This window comes from Parambassis ranga, chromosome 17 (genome assembly GCF_900634625.1).
Source record: "Parambassis ranga chromosome 17, fParRan2.1, whole genome shotgun sequence".
NCBI classification, from domain to species: Eukaryota; Metazoa; Chordata; class Actinopteri; family Ambassidae; genus Parambassis; species Parambassis ranga.
This window is the reverse complement of record NC_041037.1, coordinates 20,791,201-20,809,050: the sequence shown is the minus strand read 5'-3', so window position 1 is coordinate 20,809,050 and position 17,850 is coordinate 20,791,201. Positions and strand designations below refer to the sequence as shown.

At 42.1% G+C, this 17,850-nt stretch overlaps 1 protein-coding gene across 3 annotated transcripts in view; it reads left to right on the top strand.

The window, feature by feature from the left end:
* larp4b (La ribonucleoprotein 4B) overlaps positions 1 to 17,850 on the top strand; it is a 28,663-nt gene that overhangs the window by 4,571 nt on the left and 6,242 nt on the right. For 2 of the 3 annotated variants that reach the window (XM_028427934.1, XM_028427932.1), the window contains exons 3-16: positions 8,223 to 8,376; positions 10,763 to 10,936; positions 11,624 to 11,702; positions 12,754 to 12,890; positions 13,338 to 13,441; positions 14,599 to 14,709; positions 14,856 to 14,909; positions 15,178 to 15,384; positions 15,526 to 15,632; positions 15,769 to 16,032; positions 16,356 to 16,401; positions 16,585 to 16,755; positions 16,858 to 17,048; positions 17,353 to 17,464. In XM_028427934.1, coding sequence (XP_028283735.1) covers positions 8,223 to 8,376; positions 10,763 to 10,936; positions 11,624 to 11,702; positions 12,754 to 12,890; positions 13,338 to 13,441; positions 14,599 to 14,709; positions 14,856 to 14,909; positions 15,178 to 15,384; positions 15,526 to 15,632; positions 15,769 to 16,032; positions 16,356 to 16,401; positions 16,585 to 16,755; positions 16,858 to 17,048; positions 17,353 to 17,464 — 1,911 coding nt within the window. The remainder of the gene's footprint in view (positions 1 to 8,222; positions 8,377 to 10,762; positions 10,937 to 11,623; positions 11,703 to 12,753; positions 12,891 to 13,337; positions 13,442 to 14,598; positions 14,710 to 14,855; positions 14,910 to 15,177; positions 15,385 to 15,525; positions 15,633 to 15,768; positions 16,033 to 16,355; positions 16,402 to 16,584; positions 16,756 to 16,857; positions 17,049 to 17,352; positions 17,465 to 17,850) is intronic. The other variant, XM_028427933.1, reaches the window with a different exon arrangement.

The window sequence follows — 17,850 nt, the reverse complement described above, 5'->3', positions numbered from 1 at the left end:
GTGTTAAAATAGTGAAATCCGGTGTTTTGTTAGCATTTTGGTCACTGATGGAGGATTTAAATTACTTCTTCACATATCGTTTGTGCCAGATAAAACATATTGATAACACCCAGTTTCATTCTCAGGTCAGTAGCGACACTTTCTCAACATCACTTTATCCTCCCTGTCTGTGATGGGTGGGTCTGAGATTGTGAAAAGGTCACTGTGGGTGTTGATTAGATATATGCCACTATTTAAGTCCAAGTTCAATAGATTTCATCACACAGATGGAGGAAGAAACTGCCCATATAAGTTTGGAAACTATTTTTAGAAAGGTTGCATCAGGACCTGCCGTTCCCTCTGAGCTGAGAGTTTAGCGCTCTGCCTGTCATCATCAATCACACAGACCAAACAATGTTGTGTTGCAGTCATCAGTCATCGTTCCACTTCCTCCTCAGAAGTTACACTCTCCTGGGTATTTATATGTTCATATTTGTTCCTCAGTGTAAATGCTGACATGTGCTACCGTTTCAGATTGTACAAAAGTATTTCTTAAAACCATGTTTTGCATTTTTAATATTTTAAACGTAAATGTGCTGGTGTTAGCTTGACGGCTCCGGTGCTGCAGCCCTGACACAACTAAATATGATGTCATTTCTGAGTACCTGAGCCTCTCTTAAGAAGGAGAAAATATGGCACATCGAGCCCTGGAAGGCAGCCACCGTGCCAAGAGCCTGTAAATTCTGTAGGAAGTGAAAATGAAGCAAAACATCCCAGGGTTTAAATTATCCTGAGGGACACGAGGCTCCTGCTAAGGTGATTGTGCCTGTGTTTTTCCTTGATACAGTGCCCTGTGTGGGTCAGTCCGGTAAGCTATCCCCAAAGACTCCTCAGTTCATTTGCACTGACATCAGTGGCATTATGATTTTATCATTAGGTAGATTCTGCAGGTGTGATTGATGGGAGCACATGCAAGTCTTTTGCAGGTTCTCCAGGCTAAATGTGATCACCAGGTTGGAAACTACACCAGACTCTGGCAGATGCTGAAAAATTGTAGCTATGAGAACCAGCCGTGCCTCCTTTTAATCAGCTGTCATTTCTTTCCTAAGGAAAGACATGGCTGGTTAGACTGGATGTGGGGGTGGTAAAGTGTAGTAGCTGTAGATAGATTAAAAACATAAGTCTCTCCTTCCTCCCCCAGCTGTGTCATGCTGTCTGCCTGCATAGTATTTGTGCCACTGTTTTGTAGGGGTGGAACGGTTCACCAAACCCACGGTTCGGTTCACATTGTTGAGGTTTTTTCTACTTTTAACACTCTGGAAATACCAGATGAGCATAAAATACATCCTAATTATCCAACATTCAACATATTTAAGAATCAGTTCAGTGTTTCCATCATTATATCAGGTCAGGTCAATTTTATTTCTTGTTAATTTCTATATAGCACCAGATCACAACAGAAGCCATTTAAGAAAACCTTTCCTATAGAACAGGTCTACACCTGGTTCTTTATTAAACAAACTAAACGGCTCATGTTATTTATCTTATTTGCACGGCAGCATGTCATTTCTGTCTGTGTGGTTGTGCGTTTGCAATTCACTGCAGCGTCTGCGCACAGAGGCACGATGTGCGTACACACACAGACACATGCGAACTCTATCGACTACGCTAGGCTAAGCTAACGGTGCTGATGCCTGTGTTTTTCTTTTTTTGCCATTGAAATCTGTTATTTACATCCCGCTCTGTAAGCCATGACAGGACCTTCGGCAGCTTTGCGCACGTTTGGATGCAGAGTGGTGTGGGTCTCTGCTCTGCCTGAAGCTGAACCTGCTGTGTGAAGCTACAGTGTGAGTGAACAGAACGCTCGCCCCGAACTGAAACACGTGTACCGAACGGTTCGGATTTTTTTCCTGAACCGTTCCACCCCTGCTGTTTTGGCGTGGCAGTCTTGGCTGGTGGTGTCAGAAGGTTCTTGGTTTAGCTTGAACCCAGCATTTCAGTGTTTGGGCTCAGCGCTGTGGTTTCAGAAGGAAAGTGTTCAGGTTTCAGACGTATTTGTTGTTTCATTCTTCTCGGTCTCTCGTCATTATGTGTCGTCCTTCCTCTTGTTTTTAGAGCTGAATCTTTTGTGGTCATGCTCTCACTCAAACATAATGCGGAATCTGGAATTTCCTCCATGTGGTGAAGCATTGATCTGCAGACCAACACTTAAACATAGGCAATTGACCTTTGTTACAAAGTCTTCATGTTTCCCTGACGGGTTTCAATAAGGCTCTTCAATTAGGAAAGAATGTGGAACTAAAGGAAATTAGGAAAAAAGAGCTGACAGCCTTCAGGCTAAGAAAATGCGTTTGTTTTTTTCCTGAGACCTCCAAATTTAGGAAATGGAAAGAGCCTGCTGTCTTTTTCCACTGTCATTTACACATGCTCAAGATCGGAAAGAAGATTGGCAGCAAAAAGGAAAAGGGCAAACTTCCCGATGGAGTCCAGTGGGCTAATGCTTCAGGCTGTAGGTCTCATTACAAGTCTGGAGTGATGGTGAGAAAGAGAACCGGATTCTGCTTCTAGTGTTGAGTACAGGCGAAAATCAGGGTTCCAGTGTTTCTTGATTCAGACCTTTACTGTAAACTTGACACACGACTGCTGCTGCTGTCACTTTATTGTGAGGGCCAAAATGCCAAGTCCTGTTAGGACTTCCACAATGGTGTAAAACCACAGGAGGGTCCTTCTCAGAGTGTAGATAGATAAGCTTGCTGCAAGCCCCGCACACTCATTTCTGCATGACTGTATGACACGATTAAAATTGCAAAAAAATTAATTATGGACTGTTTAACATGGCATTATTAAAACATGTAATTTAACTAAGAGCACCCAGCAGAATTTAAAATATGAATGGTAAAATAGTTTACAGCCTCACGTGTGTTTAATAGTAACTCACTATCTAAGAAAATAATTCAGTTCATTTAAATTTATCTGAATAATAAAAATCTGGTTTAAAGTAACAGCATGTGGTGCTGTTTTCCACCTCATTCCTTATTCACACACATGCATGCGCACAGAGACACCATATGCCCTGCACATATGTGTTAGAAACAGACCAGAAATTGACCTATTTGTAGCTGTGCATGTTAAAATCAAAGTAGAAGAAAGACAGAAGAGTTTTACTGTAAAAACCAAAACGGTGTTTGGTCTGAGTGCACACACAAATGCTGCTTTTGTGCATGGATGTAGGGTAGGGTGGCCAATTATTGAATTATGAAGAAATATAAAAATCTTGGAGCTAAATTGCAGCACTGCTGTGCTCACACTTATTTGGCCCATTGTTCCTCCAAGCTCAGTGGCTGTCACAGAAAGAAGAGAAGCCTCAGGTCTGCAGACAGACCGATTTGTCCAAATTCAGCTGTTTTCTACCCTGAAGGGCTCTTGCATGTCTGGTGTCTCTGTCTTTCTGTCTGCCGCGAGCTCGCCTCCATCAGAGAGACGGGGCAATAAACCCAGCGCTGTATGGGCTGCCCTGCGATGACACTGACAGTAACTCGTCTCTGTCCACTGTTCATGATGAATCACATCCTCTCGTGTCCTCCCAAAATACACCCTCAATCAAGGAAGCGGCTAACCTTTCCTCCGCTGTGAAGAAAAGGGAACATTTTAAAATTTTGAAAGGTCAAGCGATGCCCAGAACGTACACGTCCGGTGATGTCAGCAGCTGTTACTATGGTAGCCAGCTCGCACAGGAGTGGGAGTTTTACATTAGTGCAGGGCTGGATTATTAGCATAGACAAAGGAGTGTGTCCATCTGGCCTGGATGATCTTTTAGTACAGCATTTGTGAAATACGTCCCGGCAACAGTGTCTCTTGTTGCTCATCTAGTTGGGAGGGTTATCACTCTTGAGCCATTAATCTGTCTTCTCTCTCTCTCTCAGCTTCAATCAGACACAGGTTTCCCAACATTTCTTTTTGGCCCAGCAACTCAGCTCGTTAGTAGAATAATCTATTAAAACCAAGGCTCAAGAGGGCTGATTTAATTTGAGCGATGCCTCAGGGTTGATTTAGCATGTGGATCACTGGAGCAGGCTTCATTTGAGCTCAGGTGTACAACTCTTCATTCCCTGTACAGCTCCTGTGCTTTGCTGGAGAATGACTCAGTGCAACAGCAACAAAACAAAAGCAGAGACGGATGCTTAACGGGAGCAAGACAGCCAGTCAGCTTCTGCAACGTCAGCCTTGCCCACCAGGGCAGCACAGCCTCAGTGCTGTCATCAGATTTGTTGACTCAAGCCAGCAGCTTGGATCAGAGGGGGCAGACGGAGTGTGGTGGTGGATGTGATTTGACGAGGATGACTTTAGAGAGGTGTGGTGGCGGCGGTGCTGCATGGAGAAGGCCAGTTTTTATAGCTAAGGGCTTACAATGATGGTCGGACGTCCTGCTCTGCCTGCCCGTCTCCATACATAGACATAGTCAATCATGGATTGGATGCAGTGGAGCCTTATACCAGCACCCGGAGGAAGACCCTGGACCTCTATGCCTCAGGAGTTCAGTGAGACGCTGGCTCTGACCACAGCTCTGGGTTACAGTCTGTTAGCCTGTGAGACATGCATGCTCACCTGCTGCTTTGATGCTGTAAGTATGTTCAGTCGGGCTGTATGAGTCCATGTCGGCGTGCAGCAGTGTGTCTGCTGAGCTGAGGAGCCAACGGCCTGACTGACAAATGCTCGTGTTTGCTGTTGCTCAGATTCATTGATTAGCATCATGATCGTCTTTTTGGTAAATGTCATCACACAGTGCTACTTGATTTGACTAATGTAAAATCACACTTCACTTATGATTATTAATGCTTAACCTTGTTAAGAGTCTGTCATTTTTTTTTTGTTCTGTGCTTGTGATCCGAGGTTAGCCTCCTTGCGTGCTCTTGTCGATTTGTAGCCGCGGGTGTTTATTGGACCGCCATTTTGTCAGTGCATACAAATGTTATTAACCCTCATGCATTGTTCGCAAACACTACCCTAATGTGTTGTTCGGGGACAAAAACGTCCCCTAACTTTAACGGCTTTAAAAATATATTAGATAAATATTTTTTTGAAATTTTTTTGCATAGACCTTTTAATTAACTTCAGTTCTAATCAACAGTAGTGAAAAAATCATTTTCCCCCAGGATTTTAACCCTTTAATCACCAATTTTATGAGGGGTGGTGCTGAAAATTGAAAAAAAAAAACACAAAATGGCTCATTTTTAATAGAAAAGGTGAATGTGGACTGGATTCTTTTGAACCTTTATTACAGTCTTGGTCATGTCAAACATCAGTAAAAAAATTGACTTGATTGCATTATTAGTTTTTGCACAGCACTGGATTTTCTTTTTTTCTCCCTAATGTGTTGTTCGGGGACAAAAACGTCCCCTAACTTTAACGGTTTTAAAAATATATTAGATAAATATATTTTTGAATTTTTTTTGCATAGACCTTTTCATTAACTTCAGTTCTAATCAACAGTAGTGAAAAAATCATTTTCCCCCAGGATTTTAACCCTTTAATCACCAATTTTATAAGGGGTGGTGCTGAAGATTGAAAAAAAAACACACAAAATGGCTCATTTTTAATAGAAAAGGTGAATGTGGACTGGATTCTTTTGAACCTTTATTACAGTCTTGGTCATGTCAAACATCAGTAAAAAAATTGACTTGATTGCATTATTAGTTTTTGCACAGCACTGGATTTTCTTTTTTTCTCCCTAATGTGTTGTTCGGGGACAAAAACGTCCCCTAACTTTAACGGTTTTAAAAATATATTAGATAAATATTTTTTTGAAATTTTTTTGCATAGACCTTTTAATTAACTTCAGTTCTAATCAACAGTAGTGAAAAAATCATTTTCCCCCAGGATTTTAACCCTTTAATCACCAATTTTATAAGGGGTGGTGCTGAAAATTGAAAAAAAAACACACAAAATGGCTCATTTTTAATAGAAAAGGTGAATGTGGACTGGATTCTTTTGAACCTTTATTACAGTCTTGGTCATGTCAAACATCAGTAAAAAAATTGACTTTATTGCATTATTAGTTTTTGCACAGCACTGGATTTTTTTTTTTTCTCCCATTTTGTCCCATAGACTTACATTATAAACACACTTTTTTTGACTGCACAGCCATGGCACTACATAATCATGCATTCTTGATTGTTGGTGGTTTACCCTGTTGGTAGGAGGTAAAATTTGTGATTTTTACAGTTAACAACTTAATTACCATATTAACCCTTTACCTGCAGGCCTGTGCTCATGTAGTGTAGTTTCTGGCTTGTATATGGAGTTATAGGGAGTATTTTAGCACATAATTGTGTGTCTACACACTGTGTGTGTATGTTAGAGAGGAAGAGAGCCATTTGCACACTGATCTTGTTGTCTGTGAGTACACACAACCACAGAGTCTTCATAGTAAACAAAAACAAAGAAAGTGTTGCTATGCACGTGTGGCCCTTTGATGTCTACAGGTGCAGACTAAACAAAACAAAAAGGCAAGTGGTCTTACATGTGACCTTGTGGTCATTTGATGGTGAGAAGAGCAGAAAGCAACATGAAGAGAGGATTCACTTGTGCACAATCTCTGGAAATGATTGTGCAGCCTGGCTCTATGAAGGGCCAGGCTGTGAAGCTGTGAAGGCTGCACAAGTAGATCCGTCACTTGTTCACAAGCGAATCCTTCATTCGTTCACAAGTGAATCCTTCACTCATGCACAGGTGAATCCTCTCTTCATGCTGCTTGCTGCTCTTGTCACCATTAAATGACCAGGAGGATGCATGCAAGTCCACTAGTGTTTTTGTTTTGTTTAGTCTGAACCTCTCAGCATCAAAGGGCCCGGCACTTACTTTTAGGGCTGCAACAAATTTACTTTACTTTACTTTACTAAACTACTTTTAATACTAATTTTAGTAGGGGACTAAACTGTAGATTAGATTTGGTTAGTCAATGATTATTTATTATGTTATCAAGTTATCTATCTATGGTGTCTATTTAGTAACATGCACATGTACGTATGGTCGTGTGGAGCGCAACACACCATGGAAAAGGGGCACTTAGACTTCACTTAGACTAATTCAGTGATCTCAACTGAGACACTAACCTAAAAGTAAAGTCACTCTACTGGAGGACGTGTTTTCCGAAAGCTAAAAAAAAAAAAAAAAACAGCTATTTTACCCATCCACAACTTCAGACGCCAGAACTCCTGGATGTTTTCATTTTACATGCTTATGCATTGCCGTTGTACGTCTGAATTAGGTACACTTCACTTACTTAGTAACTTTATTTTCCTGACTTTCCTTCCCTGACAGTGTGCAAATGGCTCTCTTCCTCTCTAACATACACACACAGTGTGTAGACACACAATTATGTGCTAAAATACTCCCTATAACTCCATATACTTAAGCCAGAAACTACAGTACATGAGCACAGGCCTGCAGGTAAAGGGTTAATATGGTAATTAAGTTGTTAACTGTAAAAATCACAAATGTTACCTCCTACCAACAGGGTAAACCACCAACAATCAAGAATGCATGATTATTTAGTGCCATGGCTGTGCAGTCAAAAAAAGTGTGTTTATAATGTAAGTCTATGGGACAAAATGGGAGAAAGAAAGAAAATCCAGTGCTGTGCAAAAACTAATAATGCAATAAAGTCAATTTTTTTACTGATGTTTGACATGACCAAGACTATAATAAAGGTTAAAAAGAATCCAGTCCACATTCACCCTTTCTATTAAAAATGAGCCATTTTGTGTGTTTTTTTTTCAATTTTCAGCACCACCCCTTATAAAATTGGTGATTAAAGGGTTAAAATCCTGGGGGAAAATGATTTTTTCACTACTGTTGATTAGAACTGAAGTTAATTAAAAGGGCTATGCAAAAAAATTTCAAAAAAATATTTATCTAATATATTTTTAAAACCGTTAAAGTTAGGGGACGTTTTTGTCCCCGAACAACACATTAGGGGGTAAAATTTGCCCACAGTGTACCGTTGACCTATGAAAAATTTTAAAATCATATTAACAAAATTTATGTAAAATTAAGCTTATTGAGGAAAAATGATTCAATTTGTCCACATATTGACAAAGTTATGGCCAAAATAAACAGAAAAATTTCTCTCAGAGGACAAAAATGTCCCGAACAACGCATGAGGGTTAAACAGGAATAAGAAAACCTGTTTCTGCATGTTTATCATTGATAACTCTGACCACACTTGTGTGTTCTGTTGACAGGAATCCGCCAAGGTTTCAGACCTCAACCCCAATGCGAAAGCATGGGCCAACCACATGTTTAGCCTGGACCCCAGCGGCACTGCTGACGCCACAACTGCTGCCCTGCAGCCATGGAAGGAAGGCTGTGATAGTTCGGCCGACCCTGGCCCAGAAGGTCAGTGTAGCATTTACGACACGCACGTGCTGACCGCTTCTATACAAGTATGGAATTGTAATTGTGCAATTTCTGGCAGTAACAGCATATTTATTTAAAGTCTAAGTCCAAGCTGAAGACATTATAGGAACTCCCTGAATTTACCTGCAGTATAGTTAGTAACAGGCTGACAACGACGTGTTTCTTTGTCAATGTTACACAGGTGCAGTATATTGGTGATGATGTATGTTTTACTTTGCAGCACATTGTCATCCGTTCTTGTCACTTTTCTCGTCAGGCCTAGACGCCTCTTTAATCATTCATACTTAATTTAGTGTGAGCTATGAATATTCCAGCCAGTCACTGTTCCCTCTACATAAATGACCATAATCACTCACTTTAATGTGCCCGGCTAACTTTAGCCAATGCTGAGGCAACAGGGATATGGTGGCGAAACAGAAATTATTGATTAGTCTTGGTTTGACTCTGATTGACGTCTTGGCCTATTTCACCTGCTGCGTACACAAGAACATTCATGGAAGGTTTATTGCAGTCGACGGGTGACAGTCACTGGGCCGTTAATGTGAGCGTCTGTTTCGCCACATAGAGATTTGTTGTATGTTTGACACAGGTGGTGTTCCTTTACAAATAAAACGACTATCAGTGACGAGTGTTTAAGACATTATAAAGCAGTGGTGGAAGTGGAAGCTACCGTTACCATTCTGTGGTCAGTGTTCATTCTGTTGATCTCTTGTTGCTGACATTTACATACCTTTCTCTGAACATTTGTGGATGTTTGAAGGCTCCTTACAGACAGCGTAATGGCGGGTTTGTTGCTTGGGTAAGCTAGTGTGAGGTTTGGAAAAATGCTGCTAGGTGGTGCTGTGATGTTCAGTGCTTTTTTTGTTTCTGGTGCACTTTAAGCCAGCATCATTCAAAGACATCGAGATGAGAAGTAGAAGTCTTTTAAGGTTACTTTTCCCACAGAACAGGCCTAATCCTTGTACTTTTAATAAACAAACTAAAAAGCCTTTGTTTATCTTATTTGCACGCCGTCACACAGCGGCCCGATGCATGTACACACACACAGACAAGTGTGCGCACAACAGGTGAGCACACTCCCACCAGTGGATAGAGGGCGCGTGTTGGTTTTGTCACCGGTGCCCATGACATGCTAGTCCAGGGGTCGGCAACCTTCAGCATTGAAAGAGCCATTTGGGCCAGTTTTCCACTGAGTAGAGCGCACTCGGAGCCACAAACCCCTAACTACTAATCCACAGCTATTTGACCACTAAATTGAAGGTAATCTTAATCTATATATAATATAGATAGATATAGTTATATAGATAGTTATTTTGATTTCAGTGTGCCGTCATTAATTTTCTTCCATGCCGTAGGCTACAGTAGTCAACCTGAATATGAAACACATTAGTTCATGGTCCAATATAAAAATGTGTATTTTCAAAATAACGGCTTGTTTAATTATTTCTTTCACCTGGTTAATGTGAGTTCTGCTCTTGGACTTCACTGCACAGCACATCGTATCCATTTCAGGGCTGTAAGACGTCACTTTGATTTTCACGAAGGATTGAGCTCTGATCTGGCTCGAGCGGTGTTTACTTTTGATGTAGTTCATGATGGAAAACACCAGCTCGCACAAGTATGAGGATCCAAAGATCATAAAACGGCCATTATTTATTCACATTATTATGATTTTTTTCCAAAAATGAGCTCGCCGCCTGGGAGCCACAACAGAGGGCTAGTTGAATAGACTGAACTCCATCGACTACGACTAAGCTAATGGTAGTGAGGTCACTACCATTAGATGACCCCCCCCTTCCCCCAAAGGGCTGTAAAACCCAGGGGAAACCCTGCGGTGTCAGAGAACAGGGCCACCAGAACCTGTTTGCTTGTTGTTTGAAAAGGACTTTAGTGAATTCTTAAACAATGGATGGTCTTTACTTCCAATATCCGATGTTTTATCATATTATATTGAGACACATCTTCACTTCCTTGTCTCTTTGCCTTTGAGTTTGATTTGGTGTTTTCTGTCTACTGTTTCTATGGGTTAATTCAATATAATGTAATTCTACAACACTAATGGTCAGGTTTAACTGCTGTTATACTACTGTCAGAGAAATTCAAAGGCTAACTCCAAATATGGTTATTTCCTGTCAACAAAAAGCAAGTTTATTTATTTATTTTATTAATAAGAGGGGATCCTTTTTATCACAGTGTGCTCTACAATATTATGAACATATTATTTGAGCTGTTTTACCATTTTTTTTCCTTGTTGTTATGGACCCTACATCCTTGTTGGTCCTCATCAAATGGAAAAGGAATCAACATTTATGCCCTCACAGGACATCCTTTACTAATGATTAACTCCCCTTGTTGATTGTCACAGACTATGAAGCCAGTGAAGACAAGGCTTACAAGGAGCCCCTTTTAACCGACCCAGATGAGCCTCCACCGGTACCAGTAATGCTGGCCGAGCCCGCTCCCGTGGCCTCCGTCACCCTGGAGTGCTCCGAGCCAGCCTACACAGAGTATCCCGAGCCCGGGCAGCCAGGGCACACAGGTGGGCTGGTTAGTGACTGGATGTTTGTCAGATGAGGCTCTTAGCTGGTCCCAGGTGTAATGTTGGTTTAAATTAACACCTGTGAGTTCAAAACAAGCAGGAAAAAGGTCAATTCTTCTGCATATGATGCTGCTGGAGTAAAGACATCTTCTTTTACATCTTAACAATATGAGGAAGTTTCAGATGCCAAAATAAATGAGGAGGATGTGATTTAAGAATGTCACTAGTTGTTGTTTTGACTAGAGGCGCCTGCATCTACTTGTTCTGGTAAATCACCTTCAGTCTCTAGAAGGGAAAGCTTTTGAGTGAGTACCACTGATGGTAATGACATTACATCAGGGCTCATCCTCACACTGCAGCATTTATTTTTTTGGATGCACAGAATGACCTCTTAAGAGCTGTTTGTTGTTTTATGTTTTATTCATTACAGCATTAACATTTCATTGGCCTGTTTCAGACTCTGTCTTTGACAAGACATTTATCTCTAAGTGCCTACATGAAAGGAATGTCAACAACAGCAAAGCTACAGGAAGTGGTGGCTTTTTATGTTTTCATAAACCAGTTTTGGTTTTCTTCACATCATTTTATTACGCTTAACGCACCATGGTTCTGGATCTAGTTGCTGTCAAGGTTTGGAATAGTTAAGGTGCTCTTGTTTGACCAAATCCTTTCTCCTTGTGTCAACAGGCAGTGATCCCCAGCCTGACAACCCCCAGGAAGGCCTGAGGGAGCACCTGAAGAAGACCCTGGAGTTCTGTCTGTCCCGGTGAGCTTAACTCAAAAGCTTCTTTACATAACAGTTTGTTTTACAACTCTGTAAAATTATTTACTGTTCACCGACAAATAAGCAGGTTGCAGATCATTTTACCTGCACTGACAAATCTTTAAAAGCAAAAAAAAAAATGCCACCAAACCTCAGCACAGACTATGAAAAACCTAAGCAAGAAAAATGGCTGCCTGCAAGTGATCGTTAGCAACAGCAGCAGAGAGAGGACAGGCTTTTGAGGAGGACTCGGTGGAATCCTCTCTCCTGTTGTTCTGCCCTTTGAAATGCTGGTGGCCCACATCAAATGATACTCTCTGTGTCAGTGACACCCCAGCGGTCCACAGTGGCACATGTGACATTAATGTTATCACCTGCCCTCAAGGTTCTGCATCTGCATGCTGCCCTAAATAAACGACTCTTGGCCACATGTGTGAATACAACCACAAACCAGCGTAAACAGAAAAGCATCTGTTCCATCATTTCTTCTCAAAGTCTAGCATCAGAGTCCAGTTTTCCTTTTTAGACATTGAGACTCCATTCACGTTATTTACATTTTTCCATTTAGTCTCTTAATACATTTGAAAAGCACATAATGTGATTGTGTACATTTTAAGGTCTAGTTTTGTTTGACAGCATGATAACGGACAGTTTGTAGACACATGTTAACATTTTAAACTCTTGACCAGTTGATCAGATATGAGGGGAAAACTGGAGCTTAGAGATTTGGTTGTCACATACATGCAGAAAGTGAAACCGTGCACATTCCTCTGAGAAAGCCACTTAGGCTCACAGTTGCATAAGGAGAGCATCCAAGTGTAGCAGCTGTAGTGACTGTAGTGAGAGGTTCAAGAGCTTGACATTCACACATCTCTCGTCCTGCTCGATGTTCATTAGTTGAGGACAGGTGTGGCTCTGTGGTAATCAGAGAAGTGTGTTATCAGAGTAAATAAAGCTTACATGTCACCACCACACCTTTCAAAAGAGCACCTTTTGATCTGAGCTGCGTCCCGGAAGCGGGACTAACCACCTCTGCTTCTTCTTTGTTCTGCAGGGAGAATCTGGCCAGTGACATGTACCTCATCTCCCAAATGGACAGTGACCAATATGTGCCAATTGTGACGGTGGCCAACCTGGACCATGTCAAAAAGCTCAGCACTGACGTGGAGCTGATTGTTGACATTTTACGATGTGAGTAAAATGGTCCATTTTCTTCTCAAAGTGCTGGTTTGGGAGGTTTCGCAGCTTGTTCTCAGTGTGTTGGTTTCTCTGTAACAGCCTTAAGATTCTGCGTGATGGTTGTTCACCTGTAAAAGAAGCTGTGTGACAAGAGAAAGCAGTGGATATTTATCAGCATTTGGCTGGGGTTGTTTTCCCAAGAGAGCTTGTTAAAGTGCATCCAGTAGTCTTACCTGCTCGATTTGTACTCACTCAATTTACAGCTTAATGTAATCCTTTCTGGCAGGAAGCTGCACTTTTATTTTATGGCTCAATGCGTTTTTTTTTTGTTTTTTGTTTTTTAGGTTACTGAAAATCTAAATACTTATAGCTATAGTAAGATACGGGCGTCAGTAAAAATCTATGAAGACCTGAAAGCACCATAATGTTAATAATGAATTTCTCCATTGCTCTCTCCAGCCTTGCCATTGGTCCAGGTGGATGAGAAGGGAGAGAAGGTGCGACCCAATCAGAACCGCTGCATCGTGATCCTCAGAGAGGTTCCAGAGAGCACACCTGTAGAGGTGAGTGGTGGGGCGTTATGTTTGCACTGACACCGTTGTTTTTCTTCCCCTTGGCGACAACAAACACCACGGTGTATGACTGGTACCTTCGCCAGGCTCACACCCACAATACAAACACAGTTTATGTACACTGAAGCAAACCAAACTTGTCTGCATGAGGAATCGATGGTTTGCCTTCACGGTCTGTTCACATTTCTCGGTAAGCCTCTGATGTATGTATGTATGATGTATGTGTTACTGGTGGAGGTGATACTCGCACCATCCCGGCTCTTGGTCCAGGTGATGGAGCAGTATATTAAATACAGAGCCATGACAGCCATGTTTTGTAGCAGACACATTTGTTATAGACCTCACCTGTTCCATACACCTGGTCAGGATCTTTATATGCATACACACACTTTTCTTCCAGCGTAGCCCTGACACTAAAGTGCACATCCTTCAGATTTTCAAGCCTGCTGAATGTAATGACATCAGTAACACACTTATCTGCCTTATCTGAACATTTCCAGTTGAATTGTCTTATCACAGCAGCACAATCAAATCTCATATCATTATATTCATATCACATAATGATATTAGCATTATAGCATTATATAGTTTTAATGTGTGTTTGCTAGCTCTTCAGAATAAAAGATTAGCAAGTAATTCAGAACCAACAATGTTCAAAACGATAATATCATTTATTGTGCACACGCTTTAATTTATCAGCAACATGAACCATTTGGATCCACTTCAGTTATTTACAGTGTTACGTGGACATCATAATTAACCTTTTGCCTCTGTTGTAAACACAGTAAAAGATTGCTGGGTAATCTGTTTCACGGAACACCCAGGACCATTTAACACAGCTCAGTCTAACCACATGACCACATGCTGCTGCTGTGTTCCCAGACCAGCTGGGCTTTAGATCATGTTTTTTAGTTGTAAGATGTTTCAGGGTGTTGTTTATAGGGTGTGGCAAGCTACCAGGAATGTTAGAAGCAAAGGAAACAATGGTCCTTTAAGTTCTTTCTTTAAACTCTTTAAAAAGTCCAGATGTTATTCTGAGTGTCTGTTTAGGTAAAATGATCTTTTTAGAAATTTTAGCTTCTTTCTTTTCGAGTGTCACCAGTGGTAATTAAAAAAGACTGACTCATTCCCCCGGTGTGGTTTTGCAGGAGGTGGAGGCCCTTTTTAAAGGGGACAACTTACCTAAGTTCATCAACTGTGAATTTGCCTACAATGACAACTGGTTCATCACCTTTGAATCAGAAGCAGATGCACAGCAGGTAACGGAGCGTGTACCTTTTATTCTTAAAACAACCTTTATGTTTTGTGTTTATGTTTGACAAGTCATGAGGTGCTTGGAAAACAGAGTAGGACATCTAAATCAAATTGTTGCCAGATGATGTGCTGTCACTTTCTTTTGTTAAAGGCGTATCAGTATCTTCGCGAGGAAGTGAAGACCTTCCAAGGAAAGCCAATTAAGGTAGGATGCATTAAAAATCAAGCACTTCCTTGTACTGTAAACCACCTGGCTTCACTCAGTTATTATAAAGAGTTTCTATTGTTCAATTGACCTGCAGCATCTTCTCTTAAAGACAAATGGGGCATAAATGTCCCTTATTGTGCTTAACTGTTGTCACTGAAATCCCAGTTAACACCACAGAAGAAGAGCGGCTCCTAGCAAAGCTTCTTCACTGCTGCTTCAGAACTGTATGTTCAGTCTAATTTCTTGTTTGCCTTCTCCTCACCAGGCAAGGATAAAGGCGAAGGCAATCGCTATCAACACTTTCATACCAAAGAACGGTTACCGGCCGGTGGAGGTGAACCCGTATGCCCAGCAGCGCTACACGTCCTACTACATACCGCCGGTCTACAGCCCGCAGCAGCAGTTCCCCTTATACAGCCTCATCACACCGCAGGCCTGGTCAGCCACACACAGCTTCATCGACCCCGCGCTGGTGAGCATGAACCGGGAGATGGGGGGGCATTATAAATATTCATTAAGGGCTATACAGTTCTAATTTGTTATATGCATTTAGCAAAATGCACCCGCTTCACTTCCTGCTCTTAGTTTAATCAGTTCTTTTATTTATTACCAGGTTGCACCTTTTCACAACAACCAGTTCATCAATGGATTTACCACATCACACAGTTTTAAACCAGCGTCGTCGCCTCTCACTGTCAGACACTACTCACCCAGGAGCAGGTTTGTCATTTTATCACTTATGTTATGGATCTCATGCTGAAAACTGGACTTTAGTCTGATACTTAATCACAATTTTTATTTAGAAACACCTTTTATTATCTAACGCTTAAATACCTTATATCTGCGTTTCCTGCAGGACTCACAGCAAGCCTCACCTGAGGCCGACCATCCCCACGACGGAACGCGGCACCGGGCTCCTGGACAACCCGAGCCTCTTTCCCACTTTCCCCAGTGAAAGGCTCAACGGTGTCCGCAGCAGTCCGCCAACACGACTCCCCACCAGCCAGCCCAGAACAAGGTTACCCTCCACCGCCGCCTTCCCCCGCAGAGACACCGTGGGCACAGGGCGGGTAACGGAGCCCACAGCTACAGAGTACCCCCTGGGCATCGGCAGAGGAAGGTATGAGCATTCAGCCACACGCCACCAGACTCTGCTGTAGTGCAGGGCAGCATTCAGACCGGGATTTGGATATGACAAGTAAAATAATCAAATAGGATAATCGGTTCAAGTTTCAATCAAACTTCCTGTCTGAGTAGAAAACCGTTCAAGTTGTCACCAGATCCAAACACACACACATTAAATAGTCCTTTATAATGTGCACAAAAGAAATTAGATGAATGTAATGTTGTTAATGGGGTATTTTTTGTACACAGCAAGGTGAAGTCACTGTTGGAGATAGATTTAATGGATATTTGTAAATTGAGATGTTCTCTTTCTTAAAGGAAAAATGTTTCTGCTTCTAGGAAAAAGAGGGACGAAAAGTTTACAGTAAGTACTTTTTTAATGACTGTTTCAGTGTAGCTTTAAAAGGAAACAAAGCAGGATAAAGTGTCATTATGTTCCTCACTGTTCCTATCCACATGGTGAGTCAGACACGTTTCTGTCTGTCACACACATCGTGTGAGATCGTGTGTGTTTTGTGTTGACTCTGTGCTGCTTGCCACCATGCAGAGAGTCACGCCTCCGTCGCCACCGCCTCCCCCTAAACCCCCGTCTCCGAGCTTCGAGCTGGGTCTGTCCAGCTTCCCTCCGCTGCCCGGAGCAGCCGGCCAGCTGAAGACCGACGACGTGTTCGACAACCGGCTGGCCAGCAGCGTAGTTGTTGGAACCACCAATGAAAGGGTAGGAAAGCTGATCACCACCCGAACGATTCTGACTTTTTATGAATGACTAAAACCTGCGGCACCAGTAAAACCGCTTGCTGTTTGCATGTTGTCGCCGCAGAATGTAAGCGCTGATTCCAGTAGTGGAGGAGCTCTCTCCTCAGTGGGCCCTAAAGAGCCTCTCCGGTCCTCCACCTCCCCGATGCCCACCAGCTTCCAGCCCTCACCAACCACCCCGACCCCGACCTCAGCCCCGACGCTGACCCCAGCCGCCGGCCCGCCACACAGTCCTGCTCCCTCTCTCCCAGCAGCGTAAGAACCACACTCATGCTGTCAAGTTGATTTTTTTTGGTATGTTATGTTAGCATTTAAATATATATCAAGATGACAGCACAGTAAAGGCGCTGTCATGTTTGTTTTGACATGTGTAGTATCTGTTGAAATCATGTCACTAGTGAGAGAGTAGAGGCATAAAGGAGCCTTCCAACCATAACAACATTCTTCAAGATGGAGCTTCTGACACAACAACATTGTTGTGTTGTGATGATGCTCTACAAATGAAGTGTGTACGCCGCCTTGTTTTGTATTGCCATACACAAGCGTTGGTTTGTTTCAGGGAGGTGAAGGGGACAGAGGTGAAGCCGAAGGAGGTGCAGCTGTCCGTGGAGAGGGTCCCCGGCACTCTGTCTACTGCAAGCAAATCAGTGCAAGTCAACGGTGCTGCTACAGTTAGTATTGATTCCTTTTCCTTTTTTCCCTCCGTGTCTCACCTCAGTGTTTTTTTTATGTTTACTGCCTCTCAGACACCTCAATCACAGAGAAATCGATCTAATCATCAACTAAAGAGGCAAATTAATCGTACCTTAGGTCTGCACTATCTCATATTGATTTTGACTGCAGACAACTTCATTTCTCACACAAAGTTGTGCATTTCAAAACTTTATTTACTTGCAACAACCTGAAGCAAGTTCTTATCTGTGAAGCCCACTCTCTGATGAAACAAGATGGCAGAAAGAAGACTTGTATAGATTGGAGAGAATGAAGAATCATCAACAGGATATGTCAAATGATATACTTGAATTAAATCTCGGATGTTTGTAACTCTGCACTGATT